Source organism: Amblyomma americanum, chromosome 2 (genome assembly GCF_052857255.1).
Source record: "Amblyomma americanum isolate KBUSLIRL-KWMA chromosome 2, ASM5285725v1, whole genome shotgun sequence".
Classification (NCBI taxonomy): domain Eukaryota; kingdom Metazoa; phylum Arthropoda; class Arachnida; order Ixodida; family Ixodidae; genus Amblyomma; species Amblyomma americanum.
Window position 1 is genome coordinate 4,724,354 of NC_135498.1, and position 15,243 is coordinate 4,739,596.

At 49.2% G+C, this 15,243-nt stretch overlaps 1 protein-coding gene across 1 annotated transcript; it reads right to left on the reverse strand.

Moving 5' to 3' along the window:
* Positions 1 to 3,368: 3,368 nt before the first annotated feature.
* On the reverse strand, positions 3,369 to 15,151 carry LOC144119504 (uncharacterized). Its single transcript, XM_077652095.1, has 5 exons — positions 14,989 to 15,151; positions 6,915 to 7,218; positions 5,093 to 5,221; positions 3,913 to 4,047; positions 3,369 to 3,431 (listed from the first exon to the last, which is right to left on the reverse strand). The coding sequence occupies exons 1-5, from the start codon at positions 15,093 to 15,095 to the stop codon at positions 3,369 to 3,371; spliced, it is 738 nt and encodes a 245-aa protein (XP_077508221.1). The 5' UTR covers positions 15,096 to 15,151.
* Positions 15,152 to 15,243: the final 92 nt, after the last annotated feature.

Genomic DNA, 15,243 nt, shown 5'->3' on the forward strand with positions numbered 1-15,243 from the left:
GTGACGTTGACGTCACTGCGGCGGCGTCAGCGTCACTGTGAAGCCTCCACCTGCCGGGCGGTGGGAGGTGACGGGAGTTGCTTTAATGCGATATCATTAAAAGCCTCTACCTGCTAAGTGGTGTTTAGGGGAATTCACCTCTCTGAATCTGTCAACGGTAACCCTCTCCTACTCTAAAGTTTCAAGGAAGAAGCGGAAACGCCGGACGCATATTGACTTAGCGAAAACGAAAATGACTAAGAAAATAACTCATACAGCAGGCCTACGTGCAAAATAAACAGCATCCCGAAGAACTATCACTGCAAAAATGAGGCTTGCGGGAGTTATTCCTTCTCGCATTGCACGCGATGAAAAGCCTGTGTTTCACAAGCCCCACAGGCAGCGGTGTTTTGAACAACCAGCTGCCAGTGCAGTCACGCATCACTTATCCGCAGCTCCACTGCGCCGGTAGCGGTTTGACAACTGGCAGTGATCTAACAATGTGACGCATTTTGTGTAGTTGTGTAGTCGGAAGAGAATCACAATTTAGGTAGACTGAGGATTGAAAGACAATGGACCCAGAATTGGAATAGATTAATAATTGGAACAGAATTGGAACTGGAATAGACTGGCGAGTAAAAGAAGAATGCTATCGCATTTCCACCACATCAATCCAATTGATCGCGCCTAAATGTTTTGTTACAACGGCACTATTATTTTCAAATCTCTAAAGACAGAAAGCCAAATCTCTGCCTCTATTTTATACGACATGTGCAAATACACTAAACCAAAACCAAGAATATGCAGTGAACTGTTCTGATTTTAAGGAGAGAAACAAAAAGAAAGTGGTATTCAGCCGAGTCCTCAAGTTTAAAAAAAAATGTATAAATAGTGTTCTAATTGTGTGATAGTTTTCTTTCTGCCCCAAGAACGTATATCCCCGATAAAAATTATTACTATGAATAGGTTGCCGCTATCTCTATTGGGTGTTGACAAAAATGTAACGAAATATGGCCTGAAAATTTGAGAACAGGGTAAGCCTGAACGAAAACATCTTTGACGGAAGTCCGTCTGGTTGGGTTCTTGAGATAGTTGAGAGAAAACTGACGCCAACCAATATTTTTAACTTAACCCAAAGTTTCGGGACCAACTCGGTCCCTTCTTCAGGGATGACTATAAAGTGTGCCAGCCGCAGCAGCGGGTTGCTGCCTTCGCTCTCCCTTTGTTAGCACGTGGCGCAGTCTACTAACGTACGTGGAGCGAAGCGTTCCTGGAGTCCTATTCATCGCCTCATTTCTGAGCCGGATGTGCCATGACTCCACATGTCGCCTCTTGAACAGGTTTGGCTCCACGGCCAAGACGCTCACCTCCTCGAAGGCTATCCGGTGGTCGGCGCGCTCACAGTGTTCGGCGAGGGGGTTGGATTCTGAATTCATTAGCCGGGTGCCATTGTTGTATCGCCTTATTTTTTGGTAGAGGTTTTTACTTTCGCCGATATATGAAGCCGGTCACTCTGAGCACGGGATTTTGTAGACGATACCAGGTCGTTTTTCTCTGGGGACGTGGTCTTTAGGTCGTGGTAAGAAGCGGCTTATTGCCGAAACAGGTTTGTGAAACCGAAACACCGCGGCTCCAGAGAAAAACAACCGGGTGTTGTCTACAAAAACCCATGCTCAAAGTGCCCCTCTTCATACATCGGCGAAACAGAAAACCTCCACCAAAGAATAAGGCAACACAAAAATGAAATCCGGCTCATGAATTCAGAATCCAACCCCCTCGCCGAACACTGTGAGCGCGCCGACCACCGGATAGCCTTCGAGGAGGTGAGCGTCTTGGCCGTGGAGCCAAACCTGTTCAAAAGGCGACATGTGTGGTCATGGCACATCCGGCTCACAAAGGAGGCAATGAATAGGACTCCAGGAACGCTTCGCTCCACGTACGTTAGTAGACTGCGCCACGTGCTAACAAAGGGAGAGCGAAGGCAGCAACCCGCTGCTGCGGCTGGCACACTTTATAGTCATCCCTGAAGAAGGGACCGAGTTGGTCCCGAAACGTTAGGCAAAATTAAAATATTGGTTGGCGTCAGTTTTCTCTCAACTAGGGCAAGCCTGTCCCTTTAACATTGCCAGAAAGACCAAGAGAATCAATTTTTCGTAAAAAATAACTGTGTGGAGCAGTCGTCAGTGCATATATAAAGCAAAGGTTCGCGGGCCCCTCGCAGACGATGGTCGCAAAGACGTGGTCACGTGATCGCGCGTGGCCACCCACGAAACCTCACGCGATTAGGAGACCACGTGATTACTTGGCCGCCCGATGAACACATGACAGCGTGGCGCCATGGTGGCCGTAGTAGAGCAGGGGACTTCGCTCCCGCCGAAGTGTTCGAGGCAGGCACGATGCGCCGAAGCCGCTCGTCTTAAACGGCAGTGTCCCAACGTGGGGACCAGTGTGGCAGAACCCGCTCGTGAAAGACGCCAGGGTGAACAAGTTCGCGCTACCCCATCTTAAGCTATTCATCCGCATTGCCACAAATCTGTAATCGCTGTATAAGTGTTTGAAGATAAATGGAGCTTGACTAATCTATACTGAGCTGCTCCATCACAGCTTAACATATTTGTAAGACAGTGAGCGCAATACATCACGGCAATACGTTTCTGACTGGAATGGTTTCCCAGACTTTCGGGGACGGAATGTTTTTGCCGATGTAAATAGCAGCGCGCCCGGGCGGTCGATTTGTGATGGAGGCGAAATTCTAGAGGCCCGTGTACTGTGCGATGTCATTGCACGTTAAAGAACCCCGGGTGGCCGAAATGTGCGGAGTCCTTCACTAGGGAGTCTCTCATAGACTGAGTCGCTTTGAGGCGTTAAGCCCCCATAAACCATAACCCAAGCTGATTTGGCACAGTGGCGTTCGTACTAAGAATTCTGTGAAGGTGAGCGGAATTTAACTGCCCTGGAAGCCCAAACCAGACTTAACAATTATGTCGCGTATAGTCAGATCATTTCCTCTTCTTAAAGCAATCGATGTTTGACTGGTACACATCAGCCTGCTTCTTGTGATCTCATATTTCTCCAACATTCCATTGTGCCACATGAGTGCAACGTTTGCAATGCTTTATTTATTTATGGCACTGCCGAGACATAGATCGAAGCCGCTGACGATGTAGTGATTGGAATAAGAGATGTCCCATGCGAGCATTGCAAAGCGTTCATAAAAACTGACACCGGCTTAACTTGGCTGACACTGGAATTCAGCGAAAAGCAAGGACGCTTGCTAAGCGTCTGAGGCTCGTCCATGGCAGCTCCGCTACACGCTCGCGGCAGCCGTTTTATATACACCTGCACGACCACGTGGCTTCGACGTGGTATCACATGGTTTTACGACACCCTCATCGGATGTCATCACGTGGCTTCACATTTCTCCGTCGGATGTTCTCAAGGTCAAAGGTCAACTAAAGTTCATAGGTCAAGGTGGTCAGGGGTCAATGGTTCGATACCACAGCTGTACCACATATGGCCATACGAGGCTAACGTGGTTGGGTTGAAGGTCGTTCAAAGTCATTCTCCGGCCTATGGGATGAGTAGTTTACCTAGCATAGTGAGGCTTTTCGCTTCAAAAGTACTTATTCACCATCATAGTCACGGCTGCAAGCTTCTCAGGGGCGAAGCACTTGATGGTGTGGTGGGGTATGTTCGCCAGTTTACCGCTTTGAGCTTATTATAAGCTCAAAGATATACGCTGTCTTCCATTTTAATTTTTGTCCTTTGCTTTGATTTCTAGGAGGATGAAACGTAAGATGCGTGAAAATTATATGCCTTTGACTCAACCTCGAGCAGACCAAACACGTTAGTCGTGGCATTCCCTTTTATAAAACGGCCCTTTCCCCATTAGAGATACATCATTCGCATCAATGTAATCAGTATCCAACTCACTCCTGGCCGTGATAGGAGCGAAGACGTCGTGTATGGGGTCATCAGCTTGTCGTCTTGCACATCCGCGGGACTCACTTTTTGCGAGCCGTTCGCCTGTGGAGTAGGGCTAGCCGTGCCAGAGGCGTTCTTGGAAGGCTGCATTCAGCAGAGTGGGAGCCTTCTGGAGCAAACACATTTACTAAAGCACAACGTAATTGTCCCCTTGCCGCATACTTAGGAGGAAGATTAGGCGGAACAAGTGGCACAATACAGCGCTTCAGTATACTGTAAATAGAAAATACATTTTTCTACATAGTTTGTTGCCTCCAGAACATCAGGCATCTATACTGATTCAATGGTTTTGGAGCTTGCAAGTGGTACGCATTTGGAGTCCTGTCTGTTTCCTTAGGCGAAAGAAGTATCATTTCAGTACGCTATAGGTAAAGGCGAGGCAGCGTGAGGATCCCTCCTGGAGCTGACTGTCGAAAGAGAGATGATCCGGACACTTGATGAAGCGACGAGAACGGCCCACTTGGCGCACTGACGTGGGCCTCTGGCTCTCTGGTGCTTATTTAAAACGTGCATCTTGTTGAAATGCGTTAGCAGCGATCGTTAGGGAGCTCTTAATGTGTCCAAGTGCCGCATAGATCAAACATGACAGTTGGACGCCATCTTTGCATTGAAGCAAGCCGTTTATAGGCCTCCGCTGTTGAGCTACTTTCATAAAGATAGCCCATGCTCGGCAAAGAACAAAATCGCTTCGCTTCAAAAAGGCAATGCTCCCCTCTCTTTGAACAGACTGCGCCAGCTTAACTTTCTATGGTGACTGCCCTGCAACAACGCCCAGGGATAAAAAAAAAATCAAGAACGCGCTAATCAAACTTTCTCGCACTACAAGCCAGTCTAGCTGAAAGAGAGAAACTGTTCTCTTGTAGAAAAATTCAGTTTTAACTTCGCATACAACTTCTCGCTCCTTAGCTACAAAATCATTTCGTGCTCGCAAAAGGTAACCCTATCTGCACTGTGCATCATTTACGATAACCGGCAGCATGAAGGAAAAATGTCGCAGTCCCCATATATTTCTCTGACACCTGAGATATTATTTGGGACTTTTGCGTAAAAAATGAAAGTCAGCGTAATTTTTGCGACAACAAACAACAATTCAAGCGGTAAGAAGAAAAGTAAGTCAGCGAGGGACTACCTTCGGTGGTGTCAGGAACGACGAACTTGTGTACGCGATGGTATACTTGTCGTCCTGCACTTCCGCGGGACTCTGCGTCCCTGTCGCCTGTGAAGTTGGGCTACTCGCGGCACGGACGCTCTTGCAAGGCTGCAGTAGAAGTTAGACCCAGTCTGCTCAAACAAGCGTACTGCCATAGCACGACGCAGTTGAGTGCATGATCTGGTGAAATCAAGGCAATGGCGTGAGGAAGAGGTGATATTGCTTGAAAAACCAGTCTAGGGCAGGCACTCTAAAATATCGTGTATCATTCCCTTCCTGTTCTCACCCGATTCCTTCATCCTGCAATATTAGCGGCACGACAACCGTGTTGTCGTCATCCTCAACATCAGCCAATATGAACGGTGAATGTTAAGAGGAGCGGAGGATACCTGTCAACACGAACCTAACCTCCCAACCTCTGCCGTAGGTTAGGCACGTCGCTTCATTCATGTTGACTGCTGTGTGCAGGAAGTTCTGGAATGTCTAGCGAGTTCATATGCACATTTTCAGCACAAATAGTTAAGTAACCGATAAAAGCGTTGTAAGCCTAGTCAATCTGACACCCACTCTAATGTAATTCAAACAGAAAAGTTAGATATCGTCCGACTAGAAGGCGGTGCTGCAGGGACTATTTGTGTAAAGAAACACCAGTCGTTAGATATTTAAAACGTCATCTCACCTTTCCTAAGAATTTTTATGGGATTCATCGATTAACTCAATACATGTGAAATCAATAGTTTTTAAACCTGAATATGGTTTTGACGCAGGATTGGACAGACCACGTGGTTCATGCTCCGACGAAGGCTGTACAGAACTCAGAATCCATGGTAGGATGTTGCACGATGTTTTATGCCTTGGTGTAATATGGTGTGATATTACAGACTGCGGCACGACATTGTATAATTTGGCATGATATGGCACAGTACTGTATGGTATGGTATGGTATGGTATGGTATGGTATGGTATGGTATGGAATGATATATGCGGTTTAAGGCTCCGAAGCTTCATGTGTGCGATGCAGTAGTCAGCTCTCCGAGTTATTTTCGACCACCTCGGGCTCATTAACCTGCAGGTTGTTTCCGAGATCCATAAGGACTGTATCCTCAACAGTGTAGTGCGAAGCAGCAGCACAGCGCCTGACCTACGCGTGAAGCAGGTGCACGCGATCAGTCATATTGCTCGAGTATAACAGCAAACGCGAGGTGCCTTTACCAACTTAACGACTCACAGATGTCTTCAGCGCACTATATCAACAGTGCATCGTACAACGCTCCGCCACTTCTGCATTTCTCCTCCACCTAATACGGCTTGTGCGGCCAATCCAGCTGTCTCAGCCTCAGCAGCCGAACGCCAAAGCCACTGTGACGGGTGCTAAAATACTGGTTTTTCAACTAATAAACCAGAAAATTACACGTCATTTGTGACGCTTCAATGACAAGATTGCCGCATATAATCAATATTCCAGAAATTATAACTGATGTAAACATCATCAATTATATAAAACATGGAGGACGCACACGAAGGTTCATTATATTGAGAAGAATAGCTTGAGGTTTTTGAAAACAAAACTCGCAAAATAAAGAAATCGTCACTTAAACTATATTGTACGAGGGGAAAGCACTTGGCTTGCATCTATCGAAAAGGTTGAAAGTATCGCAACGCACCGTGCGGTGAAACAAGCATTGTTTAGCAGAGCAGTAATAAAACCGGCTCTTTTAACTGATGGGTCAGCGTCTCCGCTTCGGAATGTAATTAGCCGAGAGAATAAAAGAAGGCATATAGCAAAACACCCAGTGCTCACTGCCGCCGTGGTTGTATCTGTGGAATCCTGGGCGATGCCGAGACTCTCCGAGGCCCTATCGATGGCGTCAGGCGTCGCGGCCCGGTCCCGGACATCAGACGCACTGCTCGGCCCACGTGGACTGATCTGCGCTAACGGCGCACTCCTGGTGCGCCGGCCGACGGGCGTCGAGGTGCCGCTGGCAGAGGCCACGCCCTCTGCCGAAGCTTCCGATGTGCTTTCGTGAAGCGGCGAAGGTGCTCCGGACAGGTTTGCTTCGGACGACATTGACGGCGAATGAACGGGCTTTTTCTTTTTCTTCGACCTGCGGGCACAAAGCACTCCGCGATGAGCGAAAATGCACCCCTGCCTGCCTCCCTGCTGTGCTGCCTCTATGCACATTTCCCTTTTATGCGTTGCATATTGCAATCACTCAGTTCAGTCCTTGGGCGCGGCCGGGCAGCCACCAAACCACGTGACGTGACGTCACGACAGTCTGAGGAAAAGCTGGTCCCCAACTCGCGCGGTCGCGCGCGGCCGCAGCCACCACCTGACTCCCGCTCCTCCAGCTAGGGGCGCAGCGCTATGATTGACGTCACGGCATATGTATAAAAGAGCTGCGCTCCTTCGCCGGGACAGTCTTATACCCCTGTCACACGGGCATTTCGAGGGCCCTCGAACCGATAGTCTATCGACTCAAAGGCGATCGAGCGCTGCTACACGGGCAGTTTCAATGGCGATCGAGTCAATAGCCTATCGAGTCAACGGAGCAGCACGGAACTCCATCGTGGCTTAACCAAGCTAAGCCTTGCCATTTTTTTCCGCCTTAATCCTGAAACGCGCAAACATCGGGAGCAGCAGCGTAGTTTGGGCAGCTATCCTCTAAGAACCCTGAAAACACGTTCCCAGTCTCCTGCCTCGCCTTAGAAGGTTTACGTGAGAAGAAGCAGCGCTGGATTAAGGAGGGGGGGGGGGGGGGGGGCTAAAGGGGCTGCAGCCCAGGGCCTCACCTCGGACAGTAGGAGAAGGGGGCCCATTTGTTCTAACCTGCTTAGTATATGGAACCATGGGCAACGGAACTTCCAGCGGCATGTATAAAGCGAGTGAGTGAGTGAGTGAGTGAAAACATTTATTGATTTCCAAAGGGATTCGCGGATCGAAGGCTCCGTCGTCTTCGTGCTTGCGCCGGCGACTAGAGTCTTCTTTCAGCAAGGGTGGGCCCCTATTCCAAGGCTCCACTGAGTCGCGCTGCACCGGTCGCGTGCTCTATAAAGGCCCTCTGGGCCGTGAGCTCGCTGCTGGTGAGACGGCTCTCCCATCGCTCCGCACACGGGTGTTAGTGTTTGTGAAATGCCTCGTTACGTTCGCATTCCCATGTGATGTGGTAGGGTGTGTGTATGGCTCCGCACCAGCACAAGCAGACGGGGCCCTCTGCCTAATGTAACAGCATGCGTGAAGCCTTATCATTTAGGGAGAGCTTGTCTAGCTGCAAAAACAGGAATCCCCCGCCACCTCGGCGGGGCCCTCTATCTTACGAAGCGAGTTACGTTTGCTTGGAAGAGTTTTCGTGGTTTCCTGTCAGTCTATCTGCCCAGTGCTGTCTGGAGAGGAGGGTGTCACAAAATTCGGCGCATTTTCGAAAAAAACCGGCGCTGCGCCGAAGCAATCCAGCCTGTGGGCGGTAAAATAAAACAAAAACAGCGAGGAAGAATCTCCCGGAGAGTGAGTAGCTTGCTGAAACTCAGCTCGCCGGCGCGGCGTCGCGGGGGGCATGGCCACGCGCGGCGTCGATTTTTCTCGAATGTTGGAGAAGTTTTTGCTTGTTGTAGACAGAAAGGGGTAACCTTGTGCGCACCAAAGCGATACACTCCCCCCTTCGCTCCGGCGCCGATGACTCAGCGTGCCGCGAATGACCTAGATTGTTCTAGAAGGTGGTTTCCGTGCTCGACCAATGGGGTCGCGCGTCTGGCGCAAGAAGAAGGAGAAGGAGTTTGTGCAGTTGAAGCTGCGTGTATGTGCGCGCCTGCCCTGGCGCGAATAACAATAAGACGCGGACAGCGCCTATAAATGAGGGGCTTCAACCGCTGCCTGTTAGTTAGCCCGAGCCGCCGTTCAAGCTTCCGAGAAGCGCGCCCGCTCGACTGCTGGGAGAACACCACTCTACCAGCCAAGGACCAGCGAGGCAACGTGCGCCAACCTGCGGGACGGCCCCGTCGAGCTCCTCAGGTCGTCGGACTGTCGCAGTGCCCGGTGAATAAATCGTGTTTTGTTTATTTGTCTCCCGCTGTGTTAGTGCACTTTATGTGCAAAGATTTTGTTCAATTGTATCTCTCTCCATTGTTACTTTGCCCGAGTTGCATTGTATTTGTAAATCACTTTGTATGTGCTCGTACGAGTGATTTTGAAATCTCTGTATTGCCTCTTAGCTGTATAAACTGTTTTGTTTTGTGAACCTTTGGCTCCGACCCATTCTCTGGCTTGCGTCCGGCGAAAGCTGGGCACCAAACGACCAACCGCATTGTCACTTGGTAGCTGGTCTCTGGCTGAGCTTGCCACGCTGAGTACAGCGCATCTCCTCTGTGACCGAGACCGCTAACCCCACACGCTCTAAGGGTGTCTGGGTGCGCACGCAAAAGTGTGCGAAGTGGTGACATAAATTATGGTGAGGCATAAAAAAAATAAAAAAGAGCATCTGCCTGCGCCACAAACGAAGTGGTGACAGAGGGAAAAGGGGGAAACACCTAAAACATGTAATGTGGGATGAGGACCTAAATCTCCCTTGCCCCTCGTCACCACCACGCCACCCGCCGCCTCTCAAATAGTTCCGCCGCTGTCTTCCTCATAGGATGTGCTACAGTACCCAACAGTGCCTCCCATTCGACTTTTCTTTACCGTGATGGTAATTTTGGCGGGGGAGGATGGGTCCGATAGCAGAGGATGATGAGTCTGATGGATTATTCTAGGCAGGAAAGGAAAGAAGACGTCACACGTGCTTTTGTCCACGTGCAGTGGGGCATGGAATGTTCACTGTTCGGGCTAAGGTTGGGGAATAGTGAAGGGGGAAGTTGGAGATCTGGACACAAAGGCCTGTGTCCAGGGCCCATTCCTGCCTAGTGTGGCTGCGCATCCTCGCGCGTGCCCGACGGAAAAAGTAGGTCAGACTGGCCGCCGAACTTTCCAGAAAGAAGTAGAAAAAGATAAGTCAGAGGCGACGGAGGGCGCGTAACTTCGCCCACGCTAGGAGTCGCCCTCTCCCCTTCGTTCTCCCGCTCGGCGTCGACGGGGCGAAAGAAAAATCGAGAACCTCCCAGAACAGACGATTGCTCCTAGCCAGTAGGAAGACGAGACCGGAACGGGAGAAGGAGTGAGTTTGTACAGCGAAGGAGGGAATTTGTACAAGGAACTATATGCGTATGTGAACGTCTGCTTTGGCGCTAGTAAAAGACAGACGTGGCGCGCGTCTATGAAAGGAAGCTGATCACGGGCTGCAATTCAGCCCCGAGCCGCCGGTTAGGCTTGCATACGCCCGCCCGCTGAGGAGCTCCCGGGGGACGCACCACTCTGGCCACACACGGACCATCCAGGCAGCGGGCGCCAGTCATCGGGACGGCCACCGTTGGACACCTGCGGTCGCGTCGGACTGACGAAGTGCCCGGTGCGGTGAACAATTGGCATCCATTCATGCGAAAATGCTCGGTCGGAAGCATCAAAGAGGTGCCTCTGAGCGAAAGGCGAAGTTAGAAAGAGAAGAGCGTGAAAAGAAGCTACCAAAGATGACAAAGTACCTACTGAATGCGGCTTACGCGGAGCAGTATGATCTCTCTACCCAGAGTCCGTGTCAAACTCCCAGTGTACCGACTGTGCTTCTATGGAGGAATTGCCAACTCCATCACCACGGTTTGCTGGCAAGCAGCAAGCTTTGACTCATCTTGGTTGTTTGGATCCTGTGAAAACGGTGCCAACCTCCGTCGTCCATACTTCTGAGCAACCGACTCTAACCGAGCCCTGTCCTGTTCCTGAGTCAGCAACGTCTATGCTACACGGCCGAGACCCTGCCACAGAGCTCCAGGTGTCCGCTCCGCCACGCCCGTTTTCTAATTCTACTGATCAACAGGTGCCAAACCTCTCCGATGAGCATCCTTCTACTGACGAGCGCCAGGAAGCAACACTCCAAGAACCGACTCACTTGTTTCCTGTTAGGCTTCAAATAATCATGTTCCCACCCACAAAATGTGCCTAGAGAGGACGAATGAGACGGCTTCTCGTTGCGGCAACAAAGAAGTAGTACGTTGCGAGATTCTCCGAAGTGACCCTGCTAAGTGGCCGGACGTTATTACTGACAGCTTTCGGAGTGTGCTGCCTTCAGAAAGGGTCATTGTATTTTCAAAATCGGGCAGAAAATGTTTCGCCTTCGGAAAGGCAATACAAAACTCAGAAGCGCTATATGTCACCTCATCTTTTCGTCTGAAATGCTGTAAATGGGGAGGCGTACGAGCGACACTGGTTAATGTACTCGGAGTCCAAAGGTTCCGTTTACTGTTTCATGTTCAAACTATTTTAGATTTCAAGCAACCCCAGTGCTTTCACCACTCACGGCTTTTCTGATTGGAAACGAGCAGAATAAAAGGTTTGCGCAAATGAAAATAGCGTCGCGCACCGGAACTGCGTGGCAGCATGGCTAGCCCGCTCTAACTCGAGCAGCACAACTGACAAGGAGATGGTTAAGCATCTTGCCCCTGAGACCGCTTACTGGACAGAGGTGTTGAACCGCGTAGTCATTGTAGTTAAGCTTCTAGCTGAGCGCAACCTAGCGTTTAGGAGCAGTGAGGAGATTTTTGGTTCACCGAGAAAGGGCAATTATATGGGAGTGCTTGAGGCCAATGCCAAGTTTGATCCCTTTCTAGAGGAGCACATCAAACGCTACGGGAACAAAGGAAAAGGTCACCCATAGTATCTGTCAAAAACCATTTGTGATGAATTTATCGAGAATATGGCAAAGGCTTTCAAGGAACGTCTCGTTGACGAAGTGAAACGCGCAAAATACTTCTCTTTAATTGTTGATTCGACTCCAGACCTTACGTTGGTCAGTTGTCAGTTGTTTTACGATACTATTTAAATGGGAAAGTGTACGAACGCTTTCTTGGATTTGTTCCAATCGAATCACATACCAGCTTGTATATTTTCGATACCGTGATGTCCCTCTTGACGACCAATGGCATCTCAATTGATGATTGTAGGTGCCAGGCTTATGATAATGTGAGTAATATGTCAGGAAAATACAAAGGACTGCGAGCTCAAGTCAAACACCAGAACAAATTGGCAGTCTACGTCCCGTGTGCTGGTCATTCACTGAACTTAGTTGGCGCGTGTAGCGTTTACAGTTGCCTTAGGCAGTCAAATTTTTCACTGTAATTAAGAGACTGTATGTGTTATTCGCTGCCTCACCTAAGCGATGGAGGTATCTTTTGGACAGCATGGGCGGAACTGGCCAGCAGCTTGTTTTGAAAAGTCTTTCCTAGACCAGGTGGTCAAGACACACTGAATCATGTAAGGCCATTCTGAAAATTTTCAATGCAGTCTTGTGTTGCCTTGAAGCTATATCAAAGAATGAGGAAGAGAATGGTGACACTAGGAACGAAGCGCACTCTCTCTTCAAGAAAATGACAAAACTAGAGACTCCATTCATGGCGATTTTCTGGCGTGAAACCTTGGAGCGCTTTGACAAAACGAGCGCTGCACTTCAGAAACCAGGCCTATACATTTCAACTGCTGTAGACCTGCTGAGCTCTCTAGAACGCTTTGTTAATTCTTTGCGACCTCTTTGATACGTTCGAAGAGAGAGCACGCACGCTAAGTACCAATCAATGCTATCGGGATGAGGGCAAACGCGTTGTTTTGAGTAAGCACCCGGACGGAAAAAGCGATATTGCGGTACAAGGTAGAAAAAAGTTTATCGTAGAGACCTACAATGTTGTACTTAACAGTCTAGGCTCCGCTTTGCGAGTGCGAAAGGCTACCTACGCTGAACTCTGCGAAAGGTTCGGATTCTTAAAATTGCTGACAGAAGTTGGGAGCGAGGCCTCTCAGGCACAGTATGCTGAGGAGTTGGTGAAAACCTACAAAAATGATTTGGAGTCAGCATTTTCAGCTGAAATCGTTCAGTTTGAGAACTTCCTGCCCAACTCTGTGTGCCAGGACATGAGTCCTCTGGGAATAGTGAAGTTGGTGCACGAAAGAAAGCTTATTGATGTGTTTCCGAACCTTTCTATTGCTTTACAAATGTACTTAAGCATACCCTTGGCAAACTGTGAGGCCGAATGATCGTTTTCCAAGTTGTCGCTGAGAAAAAATCGCCTTCGTTCGAGCCTCCTTGACGGCAAGGTGAACTCGCTTACTATCATGTCCATTGAAGACCTCCTCCGCGATATATCCATCGAACAGACTATATCTGATTTCGCCAAAGCGAAGGCGCGAAGGATGCCATTTTAAAAGAGGACTGTTTGCGCTATACATGAATAGTTCCAATAAGTTGGTTATGTCGCCTCCCAGCCTCCACGTTGCCAATGAAACGCTGAGTAGTGTAATTCAAGATATGCAAATATTCGTTGTTCGTCTCTTGTTTGTTCTTCTTGTGATATTGAGCGTGTTTATAGAGAACTGTATTTTTATTGTTTTTGATAGTGCAACGTTTATTTGGTGCCGTCCTTCCTTGTCTTACTTTTAACGAAAATATTTTCAAATAATGTTTTGTAATTACAGTTGGTAATTTTCATCTGTATTCTAGTGCATTTTTATGGTGTTTGTATTGCCTTAAGTATTGTATATATCTATTGCATATTTATAGAGTAACGTGTATAACGATTGCTGCAGTCTGATGCTTTAAATTTAATAAAGAATGTTTTTGATGCAACCATGCGTCTCCTCACGGCATTAAACTTAGTGATGCAAACAAAGCCTAGCTCCAGAAGAATCGGCATCTGAGCTGTGTTGTCTTTTCTACGTTCTTGTTCGTCTTGAGTGCACTAAACTTTTCCTGAAAGCCTAGCTTTTGCTGAAGACACAATGCAGTTTAATCACAAAGAAAACATATATGTTGGTGTTTACATCAGCACGCGTTTCAGGCAAGTTTTGTTGTTTTCCTTATAATAATAACAATAATAATAATCCCGTTGACCGCACTTCGTTCTTTTCAATTTGGTGGAATTAAAATGAAACATGGCATATTTTCAGTAGCGTAGCAGGCGACGAGGGGGGAGGGGGGGCGTCAGTATAGGGAAACGGGGCCTGCATGCGCAATTAGCCCAGGGCCCCCATTTTTCTTAATCCGGCCCTGGCTTTAAGACGTCAACAAGCAAACGCTACTGCTTCCCTGCTGTACACATACTATTAGAGGAGCTGACCTGACACCCTTCCTACTTCTACTGCGGAGACGCATATACGAATCAGGTGCGCTTGCACTTCGGTTTCGCTATTTCAGTTTCGCTGGAGGGGACACTCAAGCTCCGCCTTAAAGGCCTGGCGCGACAGCGTTAATGGGCTCATGCCCATGTGCGAGATTACCCCTCCTGGCGAAGTGGTGCAGCGGTTAAGCGACGTGCCACTGCCCTGCTATGGCAGGTGCTGCCAACGGTGGTGCTTGAAAGACCCATGTTGCTCTTCCAGAAATTGTGATGACATCAGAAGGTCACGTGACCTGGTGGCCCAGATGTCTCCTAGAGGGGCCGCCTAGGGCTCGTTGGACAAAGCCCAGTGGGCGCACAGAGGTACCTCACAGGAAACGGCTAAGCCGCTGAGTGGACGCTCTGGTGCGAACACACTAAAAATACACGTGCAGTCAGCTAGCGGCTCTACGGCAGAGTCCCAGTATCTGACACACTGTGCCAACTTCGCTAAGCATTGACGATTGCCTCGTGGGAGACCTGGCTCGCACCACCGACGTAACAACTCCGGTCCGTCTGACTGTCGCTCCTAACCAAAATGCCCAAGGCGTGCGGGGAGAGGTGTGGTAGAAACAAGACTAGAGTGCAGTAGCAGACGAGGGAAATAAAATTTCCGTTTTCTACCTCTCTCCACAGGCCTGCCGAGTAGGGCTCACCTCGCCTTTGGTGCTGCCACGCGACGAGCGGACCGGCTGGGGAGGCGCTTCGGCGATGGGCCATCTGCCCCGTCGCTTCTAGGGCTGGTGGCACCATTGTCGCTCATCCTTCCTGTCCGTCTTGGAGATGGCAACGCCGAGATAATCTCTCACGATGAAACAGTTGCAGGTCACGCGGTGGTCCAGTCTTCTTCGCCTATTTCTTTCTTGAGACTCGCACTCAACCACGTGCAGCCCCCATAAAAGTTCATACGG

Bases quoted from the DNA above. Each gene is read 5' to 3' on its own strand.
- LOC144119504 (XM_077652095.1), bottom strand. From the start codon at position 15,095: ATGAGCGACAATGGTGCCACCAGCCCTAGAAGCGACGGGGCAGATGGC. The intron at 7,219-14,988 runs GTGAGCCCTACT...TTGTGCCCGCAG, and splicing joins GTGGCAGCACCAAAGGCGAG to GTCGAAGAAAAAGAAAAAGC. The intron at 5,222-6,914 runs GTGAGCACTGGG...CTTCTACTGCAG, and splicing joins CAGATACAACCACGGCGGCA to CCTTGCAAGAGCGTCCGTGC.